General features: G+C 40.0%; 2 protein-coding genes across 5 annotated transcripts; both read right to left on the bottom strand.

Annotated features, from left to right (window-relative positions):
• Nucleotides 1-404: 404 nt before the first annotated feature.
• Nucleotides 405-6,483, bottom strand: DNAL4 (dynein axonemal light chain 4). 3 transcript variants are annotated; one of them, XM_026698824.2, is made up of 4 exons: nucleotides 6,392-6,483; nucleotides 3,996-4,173; nucleotides 2,918-3,001; nucleotides 405-1,327 (listed from the first exon to the last, which is right to left on the bottom strand). In XM_026698824.2, the coding sequence occupies exons 2-4, from the start codon at nucleotides 4,065-4,067 to the stop codon at nucleotides 1,163-1,165; spliced, it is 321 nt and encodes a 106-aa protein (XP_026554609.1). In that variant the 5' UTR covers nucleotides 4,068-4,173; nucleotides 6,392-6,483; the 3' UTR covers nucleotides 405-1,162. The 3 variants fall into 3 exon arrangements, with proteins under 3 accessions (XP_026554609.1, XP_026554608.1, XP_026554611.1); XM_026698823.2 differs by having other exon boundaries at nucleotides 6,008-6,451; XM_026698826.2 differs by having other exon boundaries at nucleotides 6,041-6,419.
• A 2,984-nt stretch (nucleotides 6,484-9,467) lies between these two features.
• LOC113435173 (cytochrome P450 2H2) lies at nucleotides 9,468-26,983 on the bottom strand. Of its 2 annotated transcripts, XM_087922530.1 has the most exons (10): nucleotides 26,932-26,976; nucleotides 25,300-25,516; nucleotides 22,700-22,862; nucleotides 16,540-16,686; nucleotides 15,998-16,158; nucleotides 15,580-15,756; nucleotides 12,963-13,104; nucleotides 11,640-11,827; nucleotides 10,146-10,287; nucleotides 9,468-9,868 (listed from the first exon to the last, which is right to left on the bottom strand). In XM_087922530.1, the coding sequence occupies exons 2-10, from the start codon at nucleotides 25,486-25,488 to the stop codon at nucleotides 9,687-9,689; spliced, it is 1,491 nt and encodes a 496-aa protein (XP_087778656.1). In that variant the 5' UTR covers nucleotides 25,489-25,516; nucleotides 26,932-26,976; the 3' UTR covers nucleotides 9,468-9,686. The 2 variants fall into 2 exon arrangements, with proteins under 2 accessions (XP_087778656.1, XP_087778657.1); XM_087922531.1 differs by lacking the exon at nucleotides 25,300-25,516 and having other exon boundaries at nucleotides 26,932-26,983.
• Between the last annotated feature and the right edge of the window lie 363 nt (nucleotides 26,984-27,346).

The raw sequence follows: 27,346 nt of genomic DNA, 5'->3' as shown, positions 1-27,346 counted from the left end.
ATGCAAGCTTCTTTTTCTGAAGGGATAAACCATTTGTCCTGTTACATTTCAGTGGAATAATTCTGTAGTGGTTAACCATTTTATGGGATGGTGCAACATGTCATTAAGGCTAGCCAGAGATTTGAAGTTCATGAGTGCATATCACATATTTGGGATATAGTAAGTAAGACACATCTTGGGATTGCCCATCAACTCTAGAGGGAAATTAAAAATTAAGGAATATGATCCTCATTGCTCTCAAGAAAGCTGGAGGTGACCCACAATATTGTGGCATAAGCATTAACTGAAGGATAACACTGACTTCAGCCATGTTGCAAGTAGGATCCCCTATCCTATTGTAAAGCTGGTACATACAGGTCTCCCATCATTTCTGGGCACACAAAATTCTAGAATCTCAGGAGTCATGCATTTAAAAAAGTTTTTATTGCAAAAAGTAAATCCCCTTTCCATTCCAAATTCTAATAAGGGATATAGAAAATACAATTAGGATCATTCCATTAATCAAACACCTCTGTGATGGCATCAGCCTACAAAATGGAAGTACAATTGTACTTAGAAGTATAAGAAACTGGCAGGTCAGGTCCATTCTTTCCATTACCAGTTTCTGAACATATTGGCATGATATTCGCACCCCATGCTAGGCAAAATATCTCTATTTCTGCATCATATGCTACACAAATTATATCAGTGCTCTTTAGGTGTAGTGAGGTGGGTGAGGCAAAATCATTTCAGCAACCATCCACTGGCTTAGGTTTCTCAATCATGCAGCTGCCATCCAGGCAGAACGAAAGCTGCCTTTTTGGGTCTGCTCTCAGAAAGTGGGAAGGATAGCAAGGAGAAGTAGCAGCAAACTTGGGTTAAAATTCTCACACTACCTCCAATGTATGGCTTCATAAACCCAATCGCTCTTGCACAATCCCACCTCTAAGCAAGAAGACACATTGGTAAAATCAGAATCAAAACACTTATGAGCTGGATTAGGTAGCTCGAACAGATTTACAGATACACACTAAATATATCTCATAAACTTGCATATAAATAAGAAAAAGCCCAATATTATTTGTTATTAAAAATAAAGCTGCCCTTTAAATTGTACAAAACCAATTAAAAGTCTAGGGGAAAAGTATCCTGCTTGCGATGAGCTTCAACAGCAAAAAATGTGTCAGGAGCATTTCCAAACACAAACTGCTAGGCTGCCTCCAAAGAACATGTAGAGCAAATTCTTCACTTCATGGGTGATTTCAAAGCCAAACCCTTCCCCAATCACTACGTGCCAGGAAGATCCAAATTTCTTGTCCATTGTCTCTTTGATCATCTTGGCAGCGCTCTGAAGGAAAAGTGACATGGAACGGAACAGAAACCAAAAGGGGAAAAAAAAGTAACAAGTTACTAAAATGGAATGTACTTTTTATCTCACAAAAAATTACTAGAACAAAAGGTGTGGACTGTTCCAGCAGGTAGCAACATCTGGGCAATGTTGGGCAGCAAAGCTAAGCAGCCCATAGCCTTTGATATCCAGGAAGAACAGGGCTGTAATCTAGATGAAAAAAAATCCAAAAACATTCTAAAAAGGTAGTAGTAAGCCACATCTGTACTCTTGCCATGAAAACCACGTCCTTATTCAGGAAGTCAGGAGCTAAATCTGACTTGATTTTTTTTTTTTGAGGATTGCACAAAGGAATAGCCTGAGCTGCAGGTAAATATGTGTTGATACCTGATCACTCACAAAACAGTTGATAGGAGTAAATTAGCATGCAGGTGTCCTGGACATACGATCTTTCATTCAAAGTTAAAATGGCATTGACAAAGTGCCACAGCTTCATTTCATTATTGCAACGCCCCCCCCTGGTCATATCAAAATTCAGATGCTTGTTAACTGGCATGCATTTAAGATAATTGCAACAACCTAGTGTCATGTGATCATCATTTGTTACCTTCCCAGCCTGCTTCTGACAAGCAAAGTCAATAGGGGAAGCTGGACCCACTTAACAAACACATGATTCACTTAAGAACTGCAGTGATTGGCTTAACAACTCTGGCAAAAAAGAAAAAAGGTGAAATTGGACATGACTGACTCAACTGTCCTGCTTAGCAAGAGAAATTCTGGTTTCAATTGTGACTGTAAGTCGAGGGCTACCTGTACTTATTGCCAGAATAGTTAACACAGTAACAAAATATTTTTATCCTACTTGCTCCATCAGTTGAAATATTAGGAACACAAGCTCCTACTTTCTTCCTGACCTTGCTTAAATGACATCTCCTTGCACGAATGTCGGCGGGGGAAAGCCCCACATGTACTGGTTTGTCCTGATCATTGAAGAAAGCACCACAGCTTCTCTCCTGCAGCCATATGCGCTAAACCAGTGCCTGTAGGAGTCAATGTCATCTGAGGGACATAGGTTGGGAACACAGTTTATCTATCTCTGAGGGAGATGGTCAGTTTAGAAATAGGAAACATAAATATATAAAATCTAAAGCGCTTGCGTGATGAACAGAGTTTCCTGGATGCTTGAATGGAACTTAGCAGGCATTTTTCTGCCCTAAATAAGATTCCAATTCCTCCAACGGAAACAACTATGTGCAAAGTGAGGGGGCTACATTCATGCAACACTGCTGAGACAGTTACAAAAACATCACCAGAGTTAACACTAATCATATTATGCAATGCTAAGTTTTAACATAAAAGGATCATGTTGGGGGGAAATGCTCTATTATCATTTCAGTATAGAAAGGGATTTGGCATCAAAGGCAGAGGTAAAGAGGGCATTTATACCAGCTTTTTATATATATAAATAGCATCAGAATCTATAAAAACATAGATCTATTGCTTCTCCTATTACCTTTCCTTTTAGGAAGAGGTGGTTAAAAATTAATTCAAGCATATCTGGTGTAGATATACAGGTTTTAGTGTCAGTACCTCATTGTTGGTGGCATATTTTTCACATGCAGTGACACATAATTCCATGGCCTCGACTCGCATTTCTTCTGGCATGTCTGAATGCTAGGGAAAAATTATAAACATAGAGGATCTCGGTCAGCATTAAGTCAGGATTGGTTAATGCCTATTAAATCATAATCAGATGCTAAGACATGAATAGAAGGATTCAATTCTCTTCCACTAAATTTGCCTTTATTCATTACAGACAATTAAGCACAAAGAATAGCAATCTACAGACTTTCTCTCCAGTGATCCTTGTCTCCCCCCTTTCTCACACAAATGTCGCACAAGGGGGGAAAGCTTCACACGTGCCACTTATCATGGTTAATGAAGAAACTCTCACAGCCTCTCTCCTGCAGCCATTTGTGCCAAGCCAGTGCCTGCAAGAGTCAACACTCATTTTTGTCTTTAATGCAAAAAATCCTTAAGTGTTTTCTAGTCGCCAATAAATGCAATACTGTCTTCTCTTTAATCAAACAAATAGCCATTTCAGCGTATTGATCATGTTCACCAGCCATTCCTCTGTTGTAGTTACCACCAATTTTTTCCCATCTTCATGCATACAAAATTCTTAAGCTTACCTAAGACCTTGGAATGATCCTCTTAGGCCAGCTTTAGAATGAGCCACATTTCATCATTCAAAAATGGAGGGGAGAGTAGACTCTCCTTGATTAGAAAACTTTGCAAGCATTATGTAACACAAAGCAGTATCAGCTTCCTTGGGTCCATAGCAAAGATTTCTTCATCATAGATACACGATAGAAAACATGGCTAGATAGCATACAAAAGAGCCATGAAAGATGATGATGATGCTTACTAAGCTACGAGGGTCAGAAATGCACATTTTGATCAGGGGTGCTCTGTGTACCTTGGGTAATCAGATTTTCACAGATAAACTAATAATTCTTCAGTCACTATGGCAACTACGGTAGTTGTCTCCATCCTTCCTCTCACTCTTCTGGTTAGATTTTGTGGCAAATTTAAGATATAAAAACAGCATCAAATTTCAGTATTTCCTGATTGGGAATGTATCATCTTTCTTCACTTCCATCCTTACCCTAATCAGTGGAAAGCTGTGAAGTCTCTTATAATCTGCTTCTTCTTTTTTCCCCTCCCCGGTGTCTGCCATTGTTTGTCCACTGTGATTTCAAGTGGGGGCAGAATATCTTGAAGGGAACCAATCCCGTATAGGCTAGCAATGTGAATTCAGGTCAGTTTTGGAAAAATACCTTTGGCTATATAGAAAAATAAAGGAAAAAAACAATATAGCGTAATATTTAGTATATAATACAGGCAAACCCTTTTAAGAGAATAAAAATAAGCGGTCATTTAAATGACAATTACATTTGTCTACAGGTTTTTTTTTATTCTAATATTGTTAAAATAAGCAGGCTTCAAATAGTTACAATAATGAAAAACTTGAATTATGGTGCCTGTGATAATCTCTTTGACTAAATTATTGCCACTTGTTAAATTCCATATTGGGAGTCAGAGTTTCAGAAGCAGCAAGTCATGTATACATTTTTTTACTCTTTCAGATAAGGAACTAGCTTAGCTCTCTTTTCCCCCCAGTGGAATTAACAGCTAATGACTTGGTCAATCTGGTGCAGTCATTTATTTTAAACATTTAAAGTGTAGTATAAGAAGAAGGAAATCTCTTCCTGGAGAATCTATAAATCAGCTATCTTTAGAGTAAGAGACATTAGTCTTAGAGGGAACATTAGTATCTTTCAGTGTAAGCCAGTTTCAAATAATGAATTTCCAAATCACCAAGACATTATTCTGTAGCTCCATAAAAAATAATGGAAGATGTGGATAAGTAAGAATTAGTCTATCATCTGGGCACAATACTGGGTGATACTAGGAGGATATCAACATGCTGCATTCCTTCTAAAAATATCACACATCATCATTCAGTATGCTGTTTATAGGCAACACACGGTAGATACTCCATACACTTGGCATATGATACATTTAAAAAATTTCTTTCATTTCAAATGAAAAATCTTTCATTGCAAATTGTATGAAGCAACTACTAAAGGATGAACAGTAAAATAAATCAAAATACAAAAATGCAGACAGTAACTCTGCCTCCTTGGAAAACAAAATTTAAGAAACTGGAAGGAATTACCATCTTGCTATCCAAATGCTGGAATCTTAGGCAAATAACCTTCCATTATTATCAAAAAAATGTTAATGTTAAGATTTTTTTGTGTCTTACAGGACAAGTGATTTTCGAGGTACTAGGACATTTAAAAAATGATCTTTTAAATATTGAAACTGTAAAACTGTTATCTTTGTATAAAAGATATTGTCTTGTATCATTGTATCATTCTTTTCTTGCTATGTTGTTTTTGAATTATTCTGTAAGCCAACTGTTTCAATAATCTTGAGACATTAAGACATTAAGGTTGCATAGCCTCCAAGTAAACTATCCCACTGTGGTTTCCCCACAAAATTAGTGAAACACGGTTTCACCAAGTGGCAATTGTAGCAAAAACTATACTGTGGGTTAATAACTTTCAACCATTCCCTTCTTTTGAAAACCCATAGCCTGAGGTTAGAGGTGGTGACTCATCTGTGTATTTAGATATACAGATGATACACAAAAATAGTAGTAACTTTTGATCTGACTATCACATGGAATCAGAATCAATCCAATGTCCTATTGAGGCACAATCAAAAGATCCATTTGGGTGACTTGATCTTGGATCCCTTTCATTTATAGAATGAAAAAAAAAGGGAAAAAAATAAGATTCTGCGGTCCACTTCATTGCTAAGGAGAATAGTTCCTTATCTCTTATAGTTCTTTATTCCTTATAGTTCCTACCCACAATCAAATAACAAGGCCTGCTATTTTATTCATTCAAAAAAGTACATTTCCAGACCCAGAAAGCTTTCTATCTAGGCAAGGGCTAGGCTCCAGCTACTCATTTCGTGGGGGCAAACAGACACTCTGCACATGCTCAAAGGTTCATTTCCCCCCCCTCTTTCCCCCACAATTCAAGGTCGGCGGGAGAGTAAACCACCTCTTCAGATCCAGACCTAACCGAAGGCATGCCTGTATACCTTAAGTGTAAATCCGAATTTCCTCTCACGCACCTCCGAAAGGAGCGGCGAGGAAGAACCGCAGAGCCGGCTGAAACAATGATTCGGCTGCCTTCTTTTAGAACCCAGGCGAGCCGCTTCATCTTCCCGAGCCCCGCTCAGATGCTCGCCTCCGCCCGCGGATCATACACGGGCTGGAATGTGGGACAGTCCCACCCAGCCGCTCTGGAGAAAGGAGTCCTCTAAGACCCGGCTAAAAGCAGCGGCGGGCGGCACTCTCGGGAGGACCAGACCCGCCAAAGGAAAGGCGTGGGGCCGGTGAACGCCGCCCGGTCCAAGGAGGAAGCGAGAAGCGGCTCCGTCCACGCCGGGAGCCCCAAACGAGCACTCGGCGGTACGTCTCACCTGCGTCACCTCGACCCCGAGCCCCCCAAAGCCAGACTTCTTGCCGTTGTTAAGGAAAGAAACGTGCTTGTCTTAGCAACCGGCGCCGGAAGTCCCGCCTTCCGATTTGCCATTGGGCGGCGGTAAAAGGTGGAGAGCACGGATAGGGTGCAAGTATTGCCTATATGCGGAGGGGACCTAAGTCACCTCCACAATTTTATTGGGACATGGAGTGATAGGTGTCCACAATCTGCCTAAAGAGATTAGTAGAATAAGTTTGAGAGGGAGAGAAGTTTCTCTCTGTTTCGTAATTTATCCTGTAGAAAACTAGAGGAGAGTTTCATGCGAAGATATAATTACGGCATTACATAGATAAGCACACTGGACAACTTTTGTTCTCCCCAAAGTGAGTTAATTGAGTGCTCTCCTTCTAGACACAACCCCAACTACAGATTATTTTGTTCTAACTAGAAGACCTCCAAGGTCCGTTCCAACCTGAGGATTCTGTGATTATGTACTTTATTCTTGGAATTGGAATTGGTATTGAAAAAAAAATCTCATCAGGGGAGTAACACCAATCTGGTTATCAATGAGATCTAGATCTTTTTAAATTAAATAGATTGATTTAAATTTAAAGGGTCACTTTCAAGCAAAATAAAAGAATTAAAATTAAAAAGGAATAGGAAGGAGGGTTAATATGTTGTGATCATATAGATGGAAAACATACCGTAAATATACTGGTTTGTCATTTGTAAGATTCAAGAAAATGTGACCAAATTCTTGCATATATTTGCTTTGCTTTTATATTAGTGTAAAGGTTCAAACAAAGTAGGGAAAGCACTATTATGTAAGTAGAGAAGCAACTTTTTAAATATCTTTGAAACAGCTTTTGGCTAGCTGTATGCACATGGTCTTGTGTGTAGATCAGTGGAAGATTTTGAATAGTAGAATATGCAAGTTATGTTGGATAATCTCCCAGTACTTTTAAATTTGCACTTCTTGGACAATATAGCAGTTAACAATCATTTATACAAGCCTGTGGAAAAGTATATCAATTTTGAAACATTACAGAGCTGGTGATACTAGTTATTATGTTTATGTTATGTTATATTATATTATATTATATTATATTATATTATATTATATTATATTATATTATATTATATTATATTATATTATATTATATTATATTATATTATTATATGTAAATATATGGCAGGCAGCTGTAACTGTCTACCAAAATAATTATATTATTGTACAGAAGTGAAGTGGACTGAAGCCTCAGAAGCTGTTATTTTAAGTGATGCTTTAGTCCAGGGGTGTCAAAGTGGCAGCCCACGGGCTGGATGCATCACACACAGGCCACACCCACCCCAGCTCCGCCAAGGGAAAAAACATTGCGATATATCACGTGATAACATGACGTGGCTTGTTCGACACCCGTGCTTTAGTCCAATGGAGATCCAATTCATAAAATAGCAAGATGAATTGAGATCAAAATCTTAGAACCAGAGTTGGTGATGGATCCAAAAAGGGCAACGCGGTGGCTCAGCGGTTAAGACTTTAGGCTTGTCAGTGGAAAGTCAGGTTCGAAACCTAAGCACCACATGATGGGGTGAGCTCACCCCAGCTCCTGCCAACCTAACAGTTTGGAAGCATGCAAATTTGACTAGATAAACAGGTACCACTTCAGTGGGAAGTAACGGTGCCTCGTGATGTCAGGCTGGCCACATGACTGCAGAGATGTCTTTGGATAACAAAGACCACACCTAGAATACTGCATCCAGTTTTGGTCACACTATAAAAAAGATGCTGAGATTCTAAAAAGAGTCGGAGAAGGGCAGCAGACATGATTAGGAGCTAGAGGCTAAAATATACGAGGAACGGTTGCAGGAACTGGGCATGGTTAGTCTAGTGAAGATAAGGACAAGGGGAGATGTGATAGCAATGTTCCAATATTTGAGGGGCTGTCACAGAGAGGAAAGCGGTCAACCTATTTTCTAAAGCACCCGAAGGCCAGAGAAGGAATAATGGATGGAAACTGATCAAGGAGAGATTCAACCTAGAAATAAGGAGAAATTTTCTGACAGAACAATCAATCAGTAGAACAGCTTGCCCTCTGAAGTTGGAGCTTCATCACTGGAGGCTTTCAAGAAGAGACTGGACTGCCATCTGTCAGAAATAGTATAGGGTCTCCTGCTTGGGCAGGTGGTTGGACTAGATTGACCTATAAGGACCCTTCCAACTCTGTTAATCTGTTAAACAAGTATGAAGCATATTATCATATCAATTTCACTAGTTGCAATAAAATTATTGAACAAATTTGGAATAATTGAAGGCATATTGATTTATTTGATATGAGGGTAGGCATCACTCCTACTGTTATCTGTGCCTTAGACATATCTGAGATCTGACCATTACCTCAATCATCTGAATCTTCCTTGCAAGTTATGTTGCTTTCTCTATCAAAAAGTAAGATTGCCTTGAACTGAGTTGGACACATCCATGTTTTTTCTTGGCAACCATATAAAATGACTTGGCATTTGCTTCTTCTAGGTTTTTTATTTTTCCATTTTTTTGAATTATTGTTTGGATTCCCTGATAAGCACTCTTTTAAGCTCTTAACTAGGGTCAATCTTGCTTAGTTCAACCCCAAGATCAAATAAAACCAATGAGGTGCTGCAACATTTGTTGTAAGAGAGGGGGAAAAAAAGCAAAGCTGAGTAGGTGCGTTGTTATGAATATGTGTGATTATAATAATATTTTATTTAAAATGTTGATCTGTGGAACAAAGCAAAATTTGTATCAAAAAATAATATAAGCACCCTGCTTATGTTCTTATACTATTTTCTTAGATATCAAGTGGGTGGGTATATAAATTCAATAACAAATAAATAGAGAAATAAATAGAGGAAGGAAGGAAGGAAAAGAAAGAAAGAAAGAAAGGAAAGAGAAAGAAAGAAGAAAGAACATGTAGTAAGAAAAAGATTTTTCTGCCTCTTCTTTTTGTAAGAACATAAGAACTTAAATAATTGGATCCAATTCTGGTCTTGTCCTTTACTCAGAAATCTCTTATAACCACCACTTGCTCCAAATCTTTTCATATTTAGAAAATTTATTTAAGCATTTGTACTTCACTTTTTTGAATACCGTGCACTTTAAGAAGCAACTAAAAAAATGACAAAAATACAGGAGCATTCAAAGAAATTGCTTTTCTATCAAGCACTTTATGTCAGATACTGGATCAGGAACTTCATGGTCTGACGTGAAAACAGTTGCAGTATTTGGAGCCATATGATTGGTTGAGTGATTCTGTTTAACGAGGGGCAACACTGAGTTGGTAGGATTTGGGAGCAACTGTCAGAAATCCAGTTGTTGGTGATGTATCAAGGTCACCAGGATCCCCCAATGGTTTCAGAGTAAAATGCTGCAAAATAGTTGTCAGGAGGATAAATATCATGATGTCTATTAATTTCTTGCCGAGACAACCCCGCTTGCCTGCAAGCAAAAATGAGGAGAGAGTAATTGATTTGTGGTAGCTTGCTTAAAAGAGTAAAATGTCCAACAATGGGGATATCAGATATAACAAACTTAATACAGGGGGAAGCCCCAGGCATTTAATAGCTATTTTTGACATTTAAGATAATCCTTTCTACATTCATTTGGAGCTATTTTTCTATTTCTGCTTTCAAAAATGTGAATAAAATATACAATTGATCTAGAAAAACCATAAGCATTAACCTTGATTTCAGCTCTAAAATTAGGATATCTATACCTGTCGAAAAAGGGATGAAGAATTCACTCTTTCTCAGAGCTCCCTTTTTGTCCAAGAAGTGACCAACATCAAATTGTTGTGGGTTAGGGAATTCTCTACTGTCATACAAAGAGGACTTCAGAGCCGGAAATACAGTAGTTCCCTAGTTAGACAATGACAAGTTCAGTGTTGGAGAGATTCTTTTCCAAGAAACAAAGAGAAAAACATTCTGATAGAAATGCACATACGTCCCTCTTTGTGCTAGAGTAGTTGATTTGGGGATTGATACCCCTCTAAAACCAATAATATACATCACTGATGCTTTGATATGTATTCTAGAATAATCCTGACTATAACCAGCAGAATTCTTAATAAGCAGACCCAAGAAAGAATTGTGGGAGTTTCAGCTCAACCAGCAGCATAGTGTATACCAGGATGGAATGTTATTATTCTAAGATAAATAAAATTGTACTGGGTAGAATTGCTGTGATGCCTAAGAATGAGTAGGATAATTCCAGGTATGTAATATGAGAGGCCTGAGATTCGTGTTTTAGGTATCCCATAGAAACAGCTCTCTTCATAGTAGTTACTACCAGCCTTTGTGAAATTACAGCCCTCAAAAGCTTCTTTTGAATCCTGTAGCAAGGACTATGTGGATATAAACATAGGGAACCCACCAGCCATTCCTAGTGATGCATTGGGACTGGATGCAGCCATAGTGAGGTATTACACTGATGTGAATAGTTCATGTACCAATAGTGTTAAATATTTCTGTTACAAGTGCATGGAATTCTTACTGAGAATCAGCCCTCCTTCATCTAAAATCACACATATATTTTCTGGGACTGCAACTCCCAGAATTCTTTTGGGAGTGCATCTACCAGTCTGTGAAATAATGCCCTATGGCAGAGTGACACAATTTGTGGCTGAAGCCTGGGGAACAGGCCCCTCTTCAGTCAACAGGAGTGCTGATTTACCATCAGCCTATCAAGTACTTGACTGGGCAGCAGGAGCAAAGGACACCTAATGACTTAAAAGCCAGCCATCAACACATCCCAATCAACATCTAAAAAGATACCACAGGCACTATAAATACCACATACAGAACAGCACATGGTTCTGCTAGACTGCTAGAGAGAAGTTCCCTGAAGATAGGCTCCAGCACTACTAGGCTGAAAGCTTGGAAGATAAAACCTCTAGTCCCGGTGACTGACCCAGATTGGATCCTGCAACAATTATCCAGGGACACATATTCGCTTTCATTCGTGAATTTGTTTTGAGCAATGAGTCTGGCTCAAAGTAATGCCCAAAGTAATTTTTTTAAAAAAGGTGAAACAAAGCCAAAAGCTAAATTTACTGGTACTGCAATTTAAATCAAATGGGTGTATTTCTCATCCATTTGTCTTTTATGCCAAATTAACAAGTATAATGTGCCTGCTAATTCAGAAAGAATGAGAAGATGGCAGATGTGTACCAAATCTCTACTTGCAGATTATATGTAGCAGCTAGACTCACCTTGGGAATGAAATACTGCCTGAAGAAAGTATCCTTGATCACAGTACGTGGCAAATTCAGTGGCACAAGAGCCAGGCACCGATGAATTTCATGGATTACAGCATCAGTGTAGGGCATCTTATCAAGATCTGCCATGCAGGGTGTTTGGGATGGGCCAATCACGGAATCAATTTCTTGAAGAATTTTCTCTGGATAGAAAAATGTGGATTGTAACACAAACTTCCCTGCAGAGTTGGCTTCATAGCTGAGCAAAGACATCTTCATAGTTCTCCATATTAAGAACACCTGAGAATATTCTGATACACTGGAATCTCACAGTGGAATCTTTATCTAACAGATAAAATGCCATGGTGTTGCTTGGCTTTCAAACAATTTTTATCAGTATACTGTATGTATGGAATCCTGTTTATCAGGCTATTTCTGAATTTTGATCTCCGTGTCTCCATTACATAAAATGTAAGTATAATGTTTTCTATCACTAATCATTGATTGCAAAGTTTCAATAAATTCTGACAAAATGTTACCTGTATTTGCTGCAGAACTATTCAAAATTGAATGGTGAATGAATGAGTAACAATAATTCTGTTTTACACCTTCACGTTTTTACTCTGTTTTTCTTCAACTTCTTTTTGCCATTGGTTTCTTTTTAACTTTGCATTTTAATACAATATTTGTATACCATATTTCCCTGAAAATAAGACCTGGTCTTATTTTCTTTTGGGCTCCAAAATAAGCACCAGGTCTTATTTTTGGAGGGGATGTCTTACCCACTTATGTTAGGACCACCGCAGCCAGGCCTCCAACACCCCAACACCTGCCGCACTGCTGCCCAACTTTTGCGGCCAGACGCTGTGTAGCCGGTGCTGCCATCACAGCAGGATGCAGAGCAGCCACAGAAGAAGTCGGGCAGCGGCACAACAGGTGTCGGGGTGCGGGAGTCCTGGCTGTGGCAGTCCTAAGATATGTGGGTGCGGGGCGCATGGGGCAGGTCCACCCCCCCCACCCCTGCCCTTGTTTGATTTTTACACATGCATCTCGCGCCACCTCCTACAACCAGGCAGTGGGATGGAGTGGGTGGGATCTTAACTAGGGCTTATTTTGGAGCTTATATTAGGCGCACATATATAAAACAGTCTGGGGCTTATTTTCCGGGTAGGTCGTATTTTCAGGGCAACATGGTATTTATTTTAAAAAACAAAAACAAAAGAAATCCCTTAGTGCAAACACAGAAAAGTAGGCCTTTTGAGTTTACGTTTGTTTTCACCATGGATGGTACACTTCTCTATAAAGCTTAAATAGCCAAATCCAATATTATTATCTTACCGTGTACTTTGGGGTACTTCATGACAACCAGAAGTCCATACTTTAGGACAAGGCTGGTTGATTGTGCTCCTCCAGTGAAAAGGTCTAAGGTGCTTCTCACCAAATTGGGATGATCAAAGGCAGAATGGCTATTCTGTCTCTCCTGTACACAGTGTTGGGATAGAGGACAAATATTTAGATCGGTATTGTTCTTAAAGAAAATAACTCTTACTTTATGAGTTTATAGGTTTCCATCACACAAAATCTGAATTCACACATCCACATATATGATATCTTTTTTTTTTTGCTTAGAATGTTGTATGAACCCATTGAGATTTGTAAGTCATAATTTAAGGCAATGTGTTGTATGAATTATAATTTATTCAGTAAACTATGCTTAAGCAAACATTGGCTTAATGCAATACGAGTCCCATCTCTACATGCCAATGTACACATCTTACATCTCTTTCTCCAAGGGCGTTGTTGTACTTCACAGGATTGGAATGTTTTAATCAACAGCTGGATATATGGTGTTCCAAACATAACAAACTCAGAACAAAGAAATCGGGAAATGAGGGAAAGGATTAAAGAAACACATGCAGAATAGTTGTGCAGTACCAATCCTTAGTAATTCAAAACAGTCTAGTAATCTCTAGAGACACTTTTGGAGGCTAAGGACACACTCTCCTCCACCTACTTTCATTAGATAATACCTGTAACTATTAGAAATAGAGGTGAAAGAAGACTGAAGGTAACTTACCATCATCCTTCCCTGGCCTGCTTGACACTTTTAAAAAGTTGAAAACAAATCTTTTAAACATTTGTGTGGGCCTCAAACATTCCTCAATTGGTCAGGAAAGAGAAGTGGTGGGGAACGTGATATTTAACCCATTTTCCACTTGAGTGCTGTTATTCCACTGGCAATTAAATTCCACCCTAACCCATTCATTCCTTCCAGTCTTCCACTTATTCCCCACGTAAAAAAAAAATTGCAGGAAGGGTATTTAACTTCTCCGTTTTTACTCTTTTCCTCCAAAATGGTTAGGAAATAGCTGAGCAATGATGAAAGAGGACAGCTTTGACAGAAGTTGAGCCTTTGGGGGTTGAGGGGAACAAAAGGGGCAAGTGACACCATCCACATCTAATTGTTGTGCAATTGGTGTGACCAACATAAAGAATTACACAAGCTGTGTCATTTATATAATGTTGTAATAGTGCAAACTGAACAAACTATTGGCTTTAATGTATGTTTATGGCTTTAGTTTTTTTTTAAATGAAGTACTGTTTACAAAATCCCAGCCTAGTGGAGTCCTTCCCTGCAACTACTATCTTCACTGGGTCAATCAAACATGATGACATAAGGCCAGGTATCCTTACACCTGAGCTTCACCAAGGAGGAGGGAGAGCTGTAGGGCCAGGAGACAAGTGTTCTCACCAACAAGAATCTGCCCGTTCTATAGAGCCAATGTAACCACTGCAAATCATTCTTGTAACAATATTCAAAACCTTACATAACATGCAATAACTTTTCCATTTATGTATTTATGCAAAGACGTAAGTGAGATTTTCTTGTGATTATAAAAAGATACACAAAGGGTGCAAGGGTTTGTAAGTGCAGCCTGGAACTGAGCACTGAAGAGCTGACCCATATGGAGATGCTATCTTCCCAAACCCTAGGTTTCTTTCTCACGCTTTTTTTTACTATAAAAAGCCAATAGATTCCTACAACCCAAGACTACTAGTATTGTCTACCATGCCCAAACACACTGCCCTTCCCCCCGTCCTCTTCAATCCAGAAGTAGTGATAGGAACAAGATGAAAAAGAAAGGGGTTTCCTACCACTTTTTGCTCTCCTCTACATTGTGCCTCAACATAATACAAAGGGGATTCTTTTCTGCAATGTAGATATTACAGTATTTGTCACTAGTTTTTTCTGGGATTTTTAATTTTCCTTAGTCTAATCAACAGCTTTGAGCTTTCTTAGTGCTTTCCCATCTAATTCTGTTCAGGTCCATTCCTACTTAGCCTACTTTATCCTACTTATCTTAAAGATCAGATGCTGTCATCTGTTGCCATCATCCATTAAAATACATGCTTCGCGCGTGCCTGTGTAGGGCTCAGAAACCGCCTTCTGTATCAACGTGGTGAGCTGTGCAGGCATGCCTAATGCCCGCACGTACCAAACACGCATTTCACTTGCACAAAAAGGGCTCAGAAACTGCCCTCTTTATCAACAATGGTGAGCTGTGCTGTTTTTTTAGATCAGCTAAGGCGTGGCAATCCACTCTGCTGTGCGAATCAGCTGAGCTAATAAAAAAACAGAAAATAGGAGAGAGGTGAGAGGTAAGAGGTAAGAGTGGGAGCAGGTGGGTGGGGCCAGCCAGAGGTAGTATTTGCCGGTTCTCCGCACCAGTCAAAATTTTCGATACCAGTACACCAAAACTAGTTAGAACCGGCTGAATACCACCTCTGCTCTCCCTCCATCATCTATGCTCTGGAAAATATAAGATCGAGAATGAAGATCTGTGTTTATGGAGTGTTGCCTCCTTCAGACGTCCTGCTACCATGGCTGTTTACCTTAGCCATTAAACAAGGTTGACCTGAGGATTTGCCTCAGAGATCCTTTGATGCCCATTACCTGCTCCATTTTGATAAGAAAGGCATCAATAAAATCTCTTGGATGCTCAGGCTGCAAGGTCTTCTGGTGCACATCCACCTGCCTTGACACAAACTGTTTTAACTCCTCTGTATTTTTAAATATCTTCTGATGAGATCCGGGCAGATAATCCAAGATTGTTGGAAAAATATTGTACAGCTGTGAAGACAAGAGGGGGCAGTCATTATGATGTGCTAGACTGGTGTTTGTCACTCAGCAGCTTTAAAAAGTGTGGAGTTCAACTCCCAGACGTTCACAGCCAGCCATTTCAGCATTAATTCTTTTACAGTGGGGGGAGAAATACCAATTCTTTTTCTCTCCACATTCCTAATATTTGCAGGGTTATGCCCCTGACATCTGGAATGGAAATTCCATTGTATGATCCCCCTGCTATACTTGCCTTTGTCATTGCGCTAGATTGAAGGCTGGCATTTTCATCCAACAAGTGAAGGAATCTCAGGAAATTTTTGTCCTCATAATTAAAGCGTTTCCCAAAGGAAATTGAGCATAAGATGTTGGTTGTTGTTTGACTAAGGAAACTGGTGGGATCAAATGTTCTTCCTGCCAATGGACAAATATAATATTTCCAAGATGGAGGGATGAACATCCTAGAATACTACACTCTAATCCAGGGATATCCAACCTTGGCAACTTTTAAGACCTGGTGACTTCAATTCCCATGGCTGGCTGGAGAATTCTGGGAGCTGAAATCCACAAGTCTTAAAGTTGCCAATGTTGGAAATCTCTGCTCTAATCTAAAAAGAAAACTCTTAACTTTTCATTGCTGGGTAGGTGTACTTTTTTCTTATACATCCATTATACCTTTCGGAATGCTTCCAAGTATTCCTAGCCTTTTCCTTACTTTTTAAACTTTTGCTTCTTGAGTCTACTTCAACAGGTTTGCTAGAGAAGACCAGTTTGAGCGAGGAACTGAATTCTCACCGTTTGTGCTCTTCAGTCTCTCCACTAAGAAACCAGCTTCTTTCTGGATTTTCTTCTCAATATTCTGGCCCATGCCCAACATGTCCAGTGTGGTCTCAGCAAAATGACGGATTTGTTTCCATGTTTCTCCATTGCTGAAGCCAATTCCTGAAGAGAGCAAAGAAATGAAAATGAATGGAAGAAGAGATTGCTCACAACGGTGAAAAGGCTGCCTCTGGATTTCTTAACATACGTTGCACAACAAGTGTATTTTTCATAATGCTAATGAAAAAAATATTGTTCTGCTTATCCAATTGTTTGTGATGGAGAAATATGAGGCAATGCAATGTACAGTGTTATACTATGGAAATAATTAAACTTTCTGACCCTCTGATCTAACAGTGTTCTCTCTGATCACCCAACAACCAGACAGTGTTGCCTATCCTTTGCTATTTGAGCCTTTTCAAATTGTATATTGAATCTGGAAGCTGTTTCAGGTTAGCAAATACAGTAACTACCAACCAATGCTCTTTCTTCTGAACTATGCTTGGTTTTCAAAGAAACAAATAAGCAAACAAAAAATCAAACATATACCACCTCATCTGTCCCCCCAATTAGATGTTTATTTGAACTTCAAAAATTCACATATTACATTTCATTGCTATTACATTTCAGCATGCCCACAATATTTGATAAAAATATGTTTCCAGGAGGCTTCTTTCTTACATACATAATGAATAAAATTCCACCTTCTAAAACAGGTGTGTCCATCTTTGGCAATTTTAAGACTGGTGAACTTGAATTCCCAGAAGGCCACTCCCGGAAGTTCTTCCATGCTGGCTGGGGAATACTGCAGGGGTGGGATTCAAATTTTTAACAACCGGTTCTGTGGGTATGGCTTAGTGGGCATGGCTTGGTGGTCATGTGACTGGCTGGGTGTGGCCAACTCAATATCACTCACATCGAGGCACGCCTCTCCTCGCCTGGCCTCTCATGACTGTGGAGATGCTGCAACAATCGTAAGTGTGAAAAATGGTCATAAGTCACTTTTTTCAGTGCCACTGTAACTTAGAATGGTCACTCCACACGAGCAAAGTACCAGCAAAGGAGGGGAAAAAAACTCTAGAGACGTTCCTGAGGCAGGAAGTCTCGTCCTGCCAAGAATGTAATAAGAGTTAACGGAGAGGCAGTTTCTGTAAGCAACACCAGAATGTTTCCTTCCTGCCTTCCTTACAGGATTAGGCCAGTAATTTCTTCTAACAACCGGTTCTCCAAACTGCTTAGAATGTTAACAACCGGTTCTAGTGAGTAGGTGCGAACTGGTAGAATCCCACCCCTGGAATACTGGGAGTTGAAGACTACAAGTCTTAAAGTTGCCAGGGTTGGACACCCTTGTTCTAAAACAATGATTCAATGCTGTCTTTTGCCATATAATGGATTTTACCAGGAGCTTTTTCAAGTAAAACTATAGACCAGTGATGGCTAACCTTTTTGGCACCGAGTGCCCAAAGCATGCATGTACGCATCCCGAAAATGCAATGCGTGCACGTCCCCCACGCATATGCCCCACACATGCATCCTGCCCCACACATGCACATCCATTGCAATGCATGCACATCCCTGCACATGCGCCCCACTCCCAAGACTGCACCCCACCCCATCCATGCACAAGGGTTCCCCCACGCATGCACCCCCCCACATGTGCCCAGTCCCCCCCCCACATGCATGGCAGATACCCAAAGACCAGCTGGTCAGCAGGAGCCATACGTGCGTATGCGTGGTGGAGCTGAGCTGGGGCGATGGCTCACATGCCCACAGAGAGGGCTCTGCGTGCCACCTCTGGCACGCATGCCATTGGTTCATCATTATATCTTTTCAAGTCATCCATCCAATGAAATATCCACATATTTCTAATTTGGTGGAGGTGGGAGTTGGTACCTTTGACTCAGTGACTGCCAGGATAATTCCCTGTAGTTTTCTTGACAGGATTTCGGAAGTGGTTTGCCATTGCCTGCTTCCTATGGCTGAGGTTGTGTGACTGGCCCAAGGTCCCCCAACTATCTTTGGATCTATGGCAGGATTAGACCTCATAGTCTACCAATTTGTACCCTGATGCCTTAATCACTACGCCAGACTGGCTTCCATCGTTCAGCAATGATTAATGTGCTGCTAAAATAATAATAATAATAGTAATAATAATAGTAATAATAATAGTAATAATAATAGTAATAATAATAATTTTTTACTCTGCAGTTTCTGATTCTGGCCATCAAATATATATAGCATATCTAGCTTCAGGCGGAATTGATTTTTTTTTTTTGTAATTTAAGACCTTTCTTTAAACACACTCCTCTGAAAGTCTGATACTTTATCACATTCCAGGTAAAAGTGAAAGACTGTTCCCTTTGATTTACAGTCTTGCCAGCATCTCACTGAATATTGAGAAGATACATGTGAGATTTCTATTGGGGCTTGATGCCACCAAAGTACATTTTTACATTTTTCTTGTAAATTGCCTCTGGTAGATTCATTTGAAAACTTAATTATAATGTCTTGATATTTTTACTTTTGAAAGTGTGTCTGTAAGAGTATGTGAAATGCTATGTGTAAGTACTACAGTACTATATGTCCTATTTAGATAAGAAGGAGGAGGTCATTGTGTTTTGTTAGTACATGATCTATCATGTTAGTGATCTCAGCTTTTTCACTCATGCCTCTAATATTGAGGTTGTTTTGCCTGTTACAATCTCCAACATCAGTCAGGAATATGTTAACATCCGTACTATCTTCTTCAATCTTTTTTATGCTAGAGGCACTAACTTAGTCCTTTAATCAGAAACTTGACCAACTGAGCAACATCTAGTATTTTCCTTGATAAGTCTTGCATAAGTGATGAATTCTTTCAGATGTAGAGATAGTTCTCGATTTATGACTACAGTTGAGCCTAACATTTTTAACTGAGACAGTTTTAAGTGTGTTTTGCTGCATTTTATGACCTTTCTTGCCACAGCTGTTGAATTAGTAATTCAGTTGTTAAGAGAATCTGGCTTCGCCATTGTCTTGGCTTGTCAGAAGTTCACAAAAGGTGATCACATAACCGCGGTACCAGAGGTGGTATTCAGCAGGTTCTGACCAGTTCTGGAGAACTGGTAGTGGAAATTTTGAGTAGTTTAGAGAACCAGCAAATACCACCTCTGACTGGCCCTGCCCCCATCTATTCTCTGCCTCCCATCGAGTCCCAGCTGATCGGCTGGGTCTTCTTTTGTTGCCCTGCACAGGAGAATGGAGCTGGAAAGTAGGTTAGTGGAGTGGGGAGGATTTTGCAGTAACCTTCCCCTGGAGTGGGGTGGAAATGGAGATTTTGAAGTATCGTTCCCCTGCCATGCCCACCAAGCCACGCCCACCAAGCCATGCCCATAGAACTGGTAGTAATTTTTTTTGAAGCCCACCACTGCCTGGTACAGTGCAACTGTCATAACCATGAGTCAGTTGCTAAGCATCTGAATGTTGTTCGTGTGGCCATGGGGAAACTGCAACAGTCAGATGGGTGAAAAATGGTCATAAATCACTTCTTTTCCAATGCCGTTGTGACTTTGAACAGTCACTAAATGAACTGTTGTACATCGGAGACTACTTCTACTTACTATTTTTTAAAAAAAACTGACATAAAAGATTTTTTCTATTCCAACTTCAGGTCCTGTTTAAATGTTTAAATGCTTAACAGAGTTAAAATACTCTTTGCATCTTAGCCTCATTTTCACTGGAGAAGGGTTGCTGGTTGTTTGTTTTCAGCTCTTTCATGTATATTTTAATCCCCTTTTGTTTTGAAATCCCTTCCAGGTCATTGTGTATTTCTTAAAGTCTTTAGAAAGGAATTCAGTGCAGATAAGTAGTTGATAATAACTAGGTACAATTGAAGAGCAAGCATTCAGCTGTTTTCAACACAGGCTAAATTACACCTACCACTTCCTTCAGGGTCTTTTTAAGGGCTTGAGAAACCTGTGGGAGAAGGTTCTTTGGAAGATTCCCCCCCCACATTTTTCTCATTACGTCCCATTCAATGTAACTTTTCTCCATTTCTTTTTTATGTATTGAAATCAATATTCAAGTAATGATGGGGGCAGTGGGGAGACTTGAAACGATGTTTGCTGAGGTATTTTAAGTCAGGGTTTTATCAACTTGGCAACTTTAATTCTGGGATTGAAAAACACTGCTGTAACTGAATAGCTTTGCTGTCTTGAATAAAGGTGGCGTGGTGGCCTAGCGGTTAAGATGATGGGCTTGTTGACCTGAAGGTAGGCAGTTCAAAACCCGAGTGCCACACAACAGGGTTGAGCTCCTGTTATTTGCCTCAACTCCTGCCTACTTAGCAGTTCAAAAGCATACAAATGCGAGTAGCAATAGCACTTACTTATATACCGCTTCACAGTGCTTTACAGACCATTCTAAGTGGTTTACAGAGTCAGCATATTGCCCTCAACAATCTTGGTCCTCATTTTACCGACTTCAGAAGGATGAAAGTTTGAGTCATTCTTCAGCTGGTGAAATTTGAACTGCCAAATTGCTGGCAGCCGGCAGTCAGCAGAAGTAGCCTGCAGTACTGCATTCTAACCACTGCGCTATCATGATAGATAAATAGGTACCATTTCAGTGGGAAGGTAACAATGTTCTGTGCACCTTGGCATATTGTTATGCCGGTCACATGACCATGGAAGTGTCTTTGGACAATACTGCCTTCCTTGACTAGGAAGCAGAGTGGATACCACTCCCTTAAAGTCAGACATGACTGGACAGTGGAAACCTTTTTACCTTTATTTTTAATAAAACATCTATCTGAACATTTCAAATACAGAATTAGACTTCAGTGAACTTCTCAATGCAAGGAACCCAGAGCAAGTACCTCCTTTGCCCTCTAAAAAAGTTTGATCCTCTCAGCAAAATAAATTAAATGACTATCCCTTTGGCTTACTATTCTTTGACCTGAACTCCATGTCCTGTCTCATAATTAATGTTTACATGCTCATTTAGTCTGGAATAGCTGATCAGCCCATATGTCTTTGTCCCTTGCTTTTCACTATCAAGGTAATGTGTACGGTTAGTATATCTTTCTCCTTTTCTTTGCTCCTAAATCTCCTAATAAACTTTGTAGATAAAGAATCAGGAGACCAAGCAATAAATGAGGTTTTGAATTGGAAAGTTTGATTTGCTTCTCTACAAACCAGTTGCTGGATTAGACAATGGTTTTGACTGATAAAAAGAGATCACATTTTTATAGAATATGTACTTCCACTTGAAATTTAGTTTTCCTTGGCTCTTATCATCTCTTATCATTTTAGGACAGATAAATAGTGTAATGTTAAAACATTAAACTTAGGTTCATGTTCCTATTAGACCAATTCAGTAAGTGTCTGTGGACACTTTCATTCTCTTTCAGCCCAACCTGCTTCAAGGAGTTGTGGGAAAAAAAATCTAGAACACTTCTGTTTAAGCCATCTCAGAAAGGAAGTATGCTATGACTCTAAAGATCAACCAGTTCCCCCACAAATTCCTTGTGTGTCCAATCACATTTGGCCAATAAAGAATTCTATTCTATTCTATTCTATTCTATTCTATTCTATTCTATTCTATTCTATTCTATTCTATTCTAGTCTAGTCTAGTCTAGTCTAGTCTAGTCTAGTCTAGTCTATGTTCATGGAGGACTTGGAGAAGTCCAGTGGACAAAGCTGGGTTTATGAGATTCCTAGTGAGAGTGATCTCTAAAGAAGTAACAGAATAACAGACCTTGGAGGTCTTCTACTCTAACTCTTTCCTGCTCAGGCAGGAAACCCAGAGGTGGTATTCAGCAGGATCTGACCAGTTCTGGAGAACCGGTAGTAGAAATTTTGAGTAGTTCAGAGAACCACTTTTTAAGTGATGGGAGACCTGTAGTATTTTGGTAATTGCTAAATCATAAATCTTAGTGATTCCAGAAAGCATAGCCAACAGTTAGGATTCAAAGTTCAACAATAGCTGTGGGCACAGTGATTCCCTACCCACGTAGTTGAGGTTGGGTGTAATGTTGTGGCTGAAAAATCCGTCACTGAGGCAAGAATAGTTGTTTTCCAAAATCTATTTTGTTCTGTCTGGAGAGTTGGTCATGCCTGTGTAGACTTGGCCTGTGATTAACCCCTTCAAACAAACCTGTTCCATTGGTGGTTTTCGTAAGGATGGGAGATGCTCCTCTGTCAGTAAACTCATCTCCTTGTGTAACCAAGGCCTCCATCACAACGTCATGTTCATAAAGCACCACGGCTGGTGCAGAGCCCAAGTAGATAGTGAATACCGGTCCATATTTCTGACTCAGCTGTAGAGGAGAAACCATAAGCTATGCTGTGATTTAGTTTCATTTAGCAATAGTTAAGAACTGGGGGCTATCATGCACATAAAGCTTTTCTTGAATTTTCTCAAGTAGCTTTCTCTTGTTTGAGAGCTATTCAAACAAGGCTGCTAATAAATTCTTCAGTCACATTGGTAAAGCAAGACTTATCATTTTTAGTAGACTGTAGACTGATACTAGATATATGGCAACCTCTTCTTTTGGCTACCAGCAGAGAGCACATCCTGCTCTTTATTTTGTAGGATTTTTAAAGTTCTGAGTTCTGTGTGATTCAAAAGATCAAGTTCTCATCAGAGTTATTATTTATTTATTAATTGTTTGATTGTTTGTCAAACATATACAAGGTAACAAGTATAGGTATGAACATAAACAAGAACAAAGGAAGTAAATACAGATAAATGCTGACAATAGGACAGGGACGGTAGGCACACTGGCGCACTTATGCATGCCCCCTTTAAGGACTTCTTAAGAATGGGGTGAAGTCCATGGTAGACAGTTTGAGGTTGAAGCTATGAGTGTTTGAGGCTGTAACAATGGAGTTCGGTAGGGTATTCCAGGCATTGACCACTCTGTTGCTGAAGTTGTTCTGCAATTGAGTTTGGAGCGGTTTACCTTGACTTTGTATAGGTTTTCCCGTGTATTATTGTGATTGAAGCTGAAGAAGACGTTGATAGGCAAGATGTTATAGCAGACAATTTTGTGAACTGTGCTTAGATCGGACCGCAGGTGGTGCAGTTCCAAATTGTCCAGGCTCAAAATTTCAAGCCTGGAAGCATAGGGAATTCTATTGTGATTGGAGGAGTGGAGTACTTGTGACTGACAGTTATGGTCAGTCACAAGAATTTATTGATCTTTTAAAATGCTTTTTTACTTTATAGGGGTAGGATATGCTCTGTGTTTGAGGTCCAAAGGATCAGAATCATAAATCTTACCATGATTTGTCTCCTATGGAGTAGTTGGTAGGATTATGATGCACTTTGAACTGCCATTGCCCTAATTTCTACTCAACTGGAGATGTTCCTCCTTCACGAGCACTAGCTCTGAGGAAAGACAGCAGGACTGCTGCTTGGGGAATATGTTGTAATTTCATTCGGGCCTCTTCCTGACATCATCAGAGCTGGCAATTAGAACAAGGATGGCCAACCTTTGGTCGTAACTTTCAAATTTGGTCTACAAGAGATTAATTTAGACCTACTGATAAAAACTCCCCATCAGCCCAGAAATTTAGGAAGGATATCAGCAAGAGGAAGAGGGTATCAGGAAAAGAACTGTATCCAAAAGATAAAATAGTATCCTATATACAGTAGTTTTGGTTCTGGTCTCCTAACCCTGCTTTTTTCCATCACCCACCCAGTGATCCCAAACATATTATGTCTTGCAGCTCTTGACTGAAAAACGTTCTCCACACCTGTGTTACAGGCAGAATTATACCTGTACCTGAGTCAACTTGTTTCCCTCCTTGTTTCTCATGTCTTTTTAGATTTCAAAATTGTATGGAGGGACTATTAATTTGCTGCAATCATTTAAGTCACTCCAGGGGCTTTCTAAAAGGGCAACTTTTCTTCTCCAGTCACATTACTAGAGATCAGTCTGTTATGTGCTACATGTAGGCAACAGACAGGGCTTCATCCAGATTAAGCGTTGGAAGGGACCTTGTAGGTCATCTAGTCCAACCCCCTGCCCAAGCAGGAGACCCTACACCATTTCTGACAAATGGCAGTCCAGTCTCTTCTTGAAAGCCTCCTGTGATGAAGCTCCGACAGCTTCCAAAGGCAAGCTCCAAAGTCAGACTATCGTCCAATGTTCTTTGCCTCACCCCTTTCCAACTGTTATGTGCTCATGAGACTGAACCGTGAAGATTGCCTCTGTCAGAACGATATCTGGGAATTTCTTCCAGAGGCGTTTTCCTCTCACCCCTTCTTCTATTTTGACTTCCTTCTCATTCCGCCCCCCCCTTGCCCTACTTCTCTGGGTTTCACTCAACTGCATGAGACCACAACAACAGCACAGGTTCTCTCTCTGAAATGACACCCCCAATTAGTCAGGAAAGAAAATATATTCAGTCTGAGCTTCTTGGTGCATTGCTGCCTGATCTTAGTTGAGCAGGATTTTCTTCCATTTAATAGGAGGCAGAATTGGTTATGAACCTGCCACGATAACCTTACACCTTCTAGTTCCTTGCTGTAGTTATAATGCATTCTTTCTTGAATTGGAAGGGCTAGTATTAGGCTTAATACTATCCTTATATTCTTATTAGAAGATATGTTAAGAAGGAGAAATGAATAGGTTTATTATATACAATATCACAATTGTAAGATTAGAAAATCAATATTAACATAATGTATGCTGTTGTAAATTTTGATTTACAAGCAAGCAAGCAAGATTTCCATTGGGTTTTTTTTACCTTCTCCATGGATCTGGGGAAATTCTTGGTATCCAGTTGCAGAAAGTTTCCTATCAACGGGAGAGGGAAAGGGCCAGGAGGCATCCTCCTCCTTTCAGAAGTCTTTCTCTGGATTGCCATGAAAAGAAGGCAGGTCCCACAGAGCAGGAGAATACTTGTAAGTCCAAAAGGCTCCATCGCGCAAAGCATGAGTTGAAGTCTTAGAATTGACTGAAATCTGTTTCATCACCCAAGATGTAGAAATCCAGTGGAATGAAGTTAGCCAAACACATTCAAGTAAAACGGATCCTGCTGCACATGCGTCTTAAATCTTTTACCGGCTCAAGAGTCATCTGGAAGTTTCCTGTTTTTGTCAGGAAAGCTTTGACTATGTACAGTTTGACCCTACAGCTTCAGGCAAATACATGCAGTTCCTACAAAACTTACATTTACTGTATTCTTAAAAACGAGGGCACTGTACATATGGAAGCACAAATGTCTATGGAGATTCTCAGTCATCCAGGTCATGGTTGTCCCAAAGGTGCTATTTTCCCCCTCAAAAGGCAACTGGACTTTCTGGAAGCATAACAACCCCCAAAACCTTGCTTCCATTAAAATGAGTGGTTTATAGGTTCGCCTTTATGCATCCCTGTTCTACCCCATTGCTCATTTATTTTGCTTTCACACACTTCCAAGATCTGTTATTTCCTGCAGCTATTGTGTTTCTCTAGATTCAGAGAACTTGGTTTGAGGTCTTTTTTTCTTGTTCAAAAGTTGGGAGAACTATCTTCTAAATGGATCATATATGGTTATTGTGATTTCATATTCTGGAGTCCAAGTGCTACAAAATGAGCAACACCTTCTTCAAGAAACAGAAGTGAAGAGAATTGGGGTGCACTGGAGAAATACCCTTTTTAAAAAGTGTGAGCAGAACCTCCGAGGACTGTCATTAAAAAAAACAACAACAGACAAGCCAAGGCAATTTGCAACATGAAGTAAAAGGGATATATTGAGAGCATGGAAGTACCAGCTTGGAGGGTTCTTCAAAGAATTACATTTTTCCTGTTTATTTGGATCTAGTATATCATTACACACATGATCCTCAATTAGTGATCACATCTGGGACTGGCAACTCAGTTGTTCACTGAAGCAGTCTCTAGCAGTGAACGTATGACTAGAGGCAGTCCTTAATGTATGACCACGATTGAGTTTGGAATTTTGGCTGTCATTGGGGTTAAGTGATACTCCCACGTGACAGCCTCCTTTAAGGATCACAATCTGAGCTTGCTCTGTTGCAGTTGTTAAGCAACTGGGCAGGGATGCCTCGGGGAATGGGGGAGACCGTAAGAGGCCTGCTGCTCACTTGCATACCAAAACCTGTTGTCCATTGGGAGGCGGTGGGTGGCCGGGCCCACTGATCATTTCCTGCCCCAGCATGCCTAAGTTCATTTACCTTTGCATCATCTTGCTCCATCCTATACACTGGCTCCATTCTCGTAATGGTTTGGAAGCCTTTTTCCAAATTACATGGTAACAATGGTCCTTGCTAACGTTTTCTCCTCTGGAGAGAAAAACACTAGCAAAGTCAGCATTCTGAAAGGCTCTGAACTTCCATGTTTCAGAATGCGAGGGCTTAGACCCATTCGAACCCACCTCTTTTGCTAGTGTCCTTCTCCTCTTTGGCTTAGCTAACATTCTTGCCAGGTGTGAGGTCTGTTTGTCCAGTGCACAGGATTTCCCCTACCTACATGGTGCATGTTGGGAAAGCAAACCTCAAATATTTTTGTTCAGTTTGCAGCATTTCCTGCCAGCTTCTCCTGAAGCTGGCAGAGAAGTTTGCAAATGTTCAGAGGGCACTTCGCAATCCATTGTAAATACGAACAGGTTGCCAAGTGCCCAAAATGCAGTCATGTGTATGGAAGGAGATCTACAGTTGCTTTATAATGCCTGTGAGTACTTTACAGGCTGCAAAGCAACTGTTCTGTGGCTATCTTGACTGTGAATGGTTACCAAATGACAGGCTGTCAGTCAGGAACTATTCCTTACAATCTCATTTCAGCTTTCCTTT

The sequence above is a fragment of the Pseudonaja textilis genome, chromosome 1 (genome assembly GCF_049901715.1).
Source record: "Pseudonaja textilis isolate UNSWEBS1 chromosome 1, rPseTex1.2, whole genome shotgun sequence".
NCBI classification, from domain to species: domain Eukaryota; kingdom Metazoa; phylum Chordata; class Lepidosauria; order Squamata; family Elapidae; genus Pseudonaja; species Pseudonaja textilis.
The sequence above is the reverse complement of the archived record's forward strand: the minus strand, read 5'-3'. Positions and strand labels throughout refer to the sequence as shown.

What these genes read in the sequence shown, in the direction of transcription:
- LOC113435173 (XM_087922530.1), bottom strand. Translation starts at nt 25,488, where the DNA reads ATGCTTTGCGCGATGGAGCCTTTTGGACTTACAAGTATTCTCCTGCTC. An exon ending in TCCCCAGATCCATGGAGAAG is followed by an intron (nt 22,863 to 25,299) that starts GTAAAAAAAACC and finishes TCTCCTCTACAG; the next exon opens with CTGAGTCAGAAATATGGACC. An exon ending in AATCTAGCGCAATGACAAAG is followed by an intron (nt 15,757 to 15,997) that starts GCAAGTATAGCA and finishes TTGTCTTCACAG; the next exon opens with CTGTACAATATTTTTCCAAC.
- DNAL4 (XM_026698824.2), bottom strand. Translation starts at nt 4,067, where the DNA reads ATGGCAGACACCGGGGAGGGGAAAAAAGAAGAAGCAGATTATAAGAGA. An exon ending in ACAGCTTTCCACTGATTAGG is followed by an intron (nt 3,002 to 3,995) that starts GTAAGGATGGAA and finishes ATTTTTCCCTAG; the next exon opens with CATTCAGACATGCCAGAAGA. An exon ending in AATATGCCACCAACAATGAG is followed by an intron (nt 1,328 to 2,917) that starts GTACTGACACTA and finishes CTTTTCCTTCAG; the next exon opens with AGCGCTGCCAAGATGATCAA.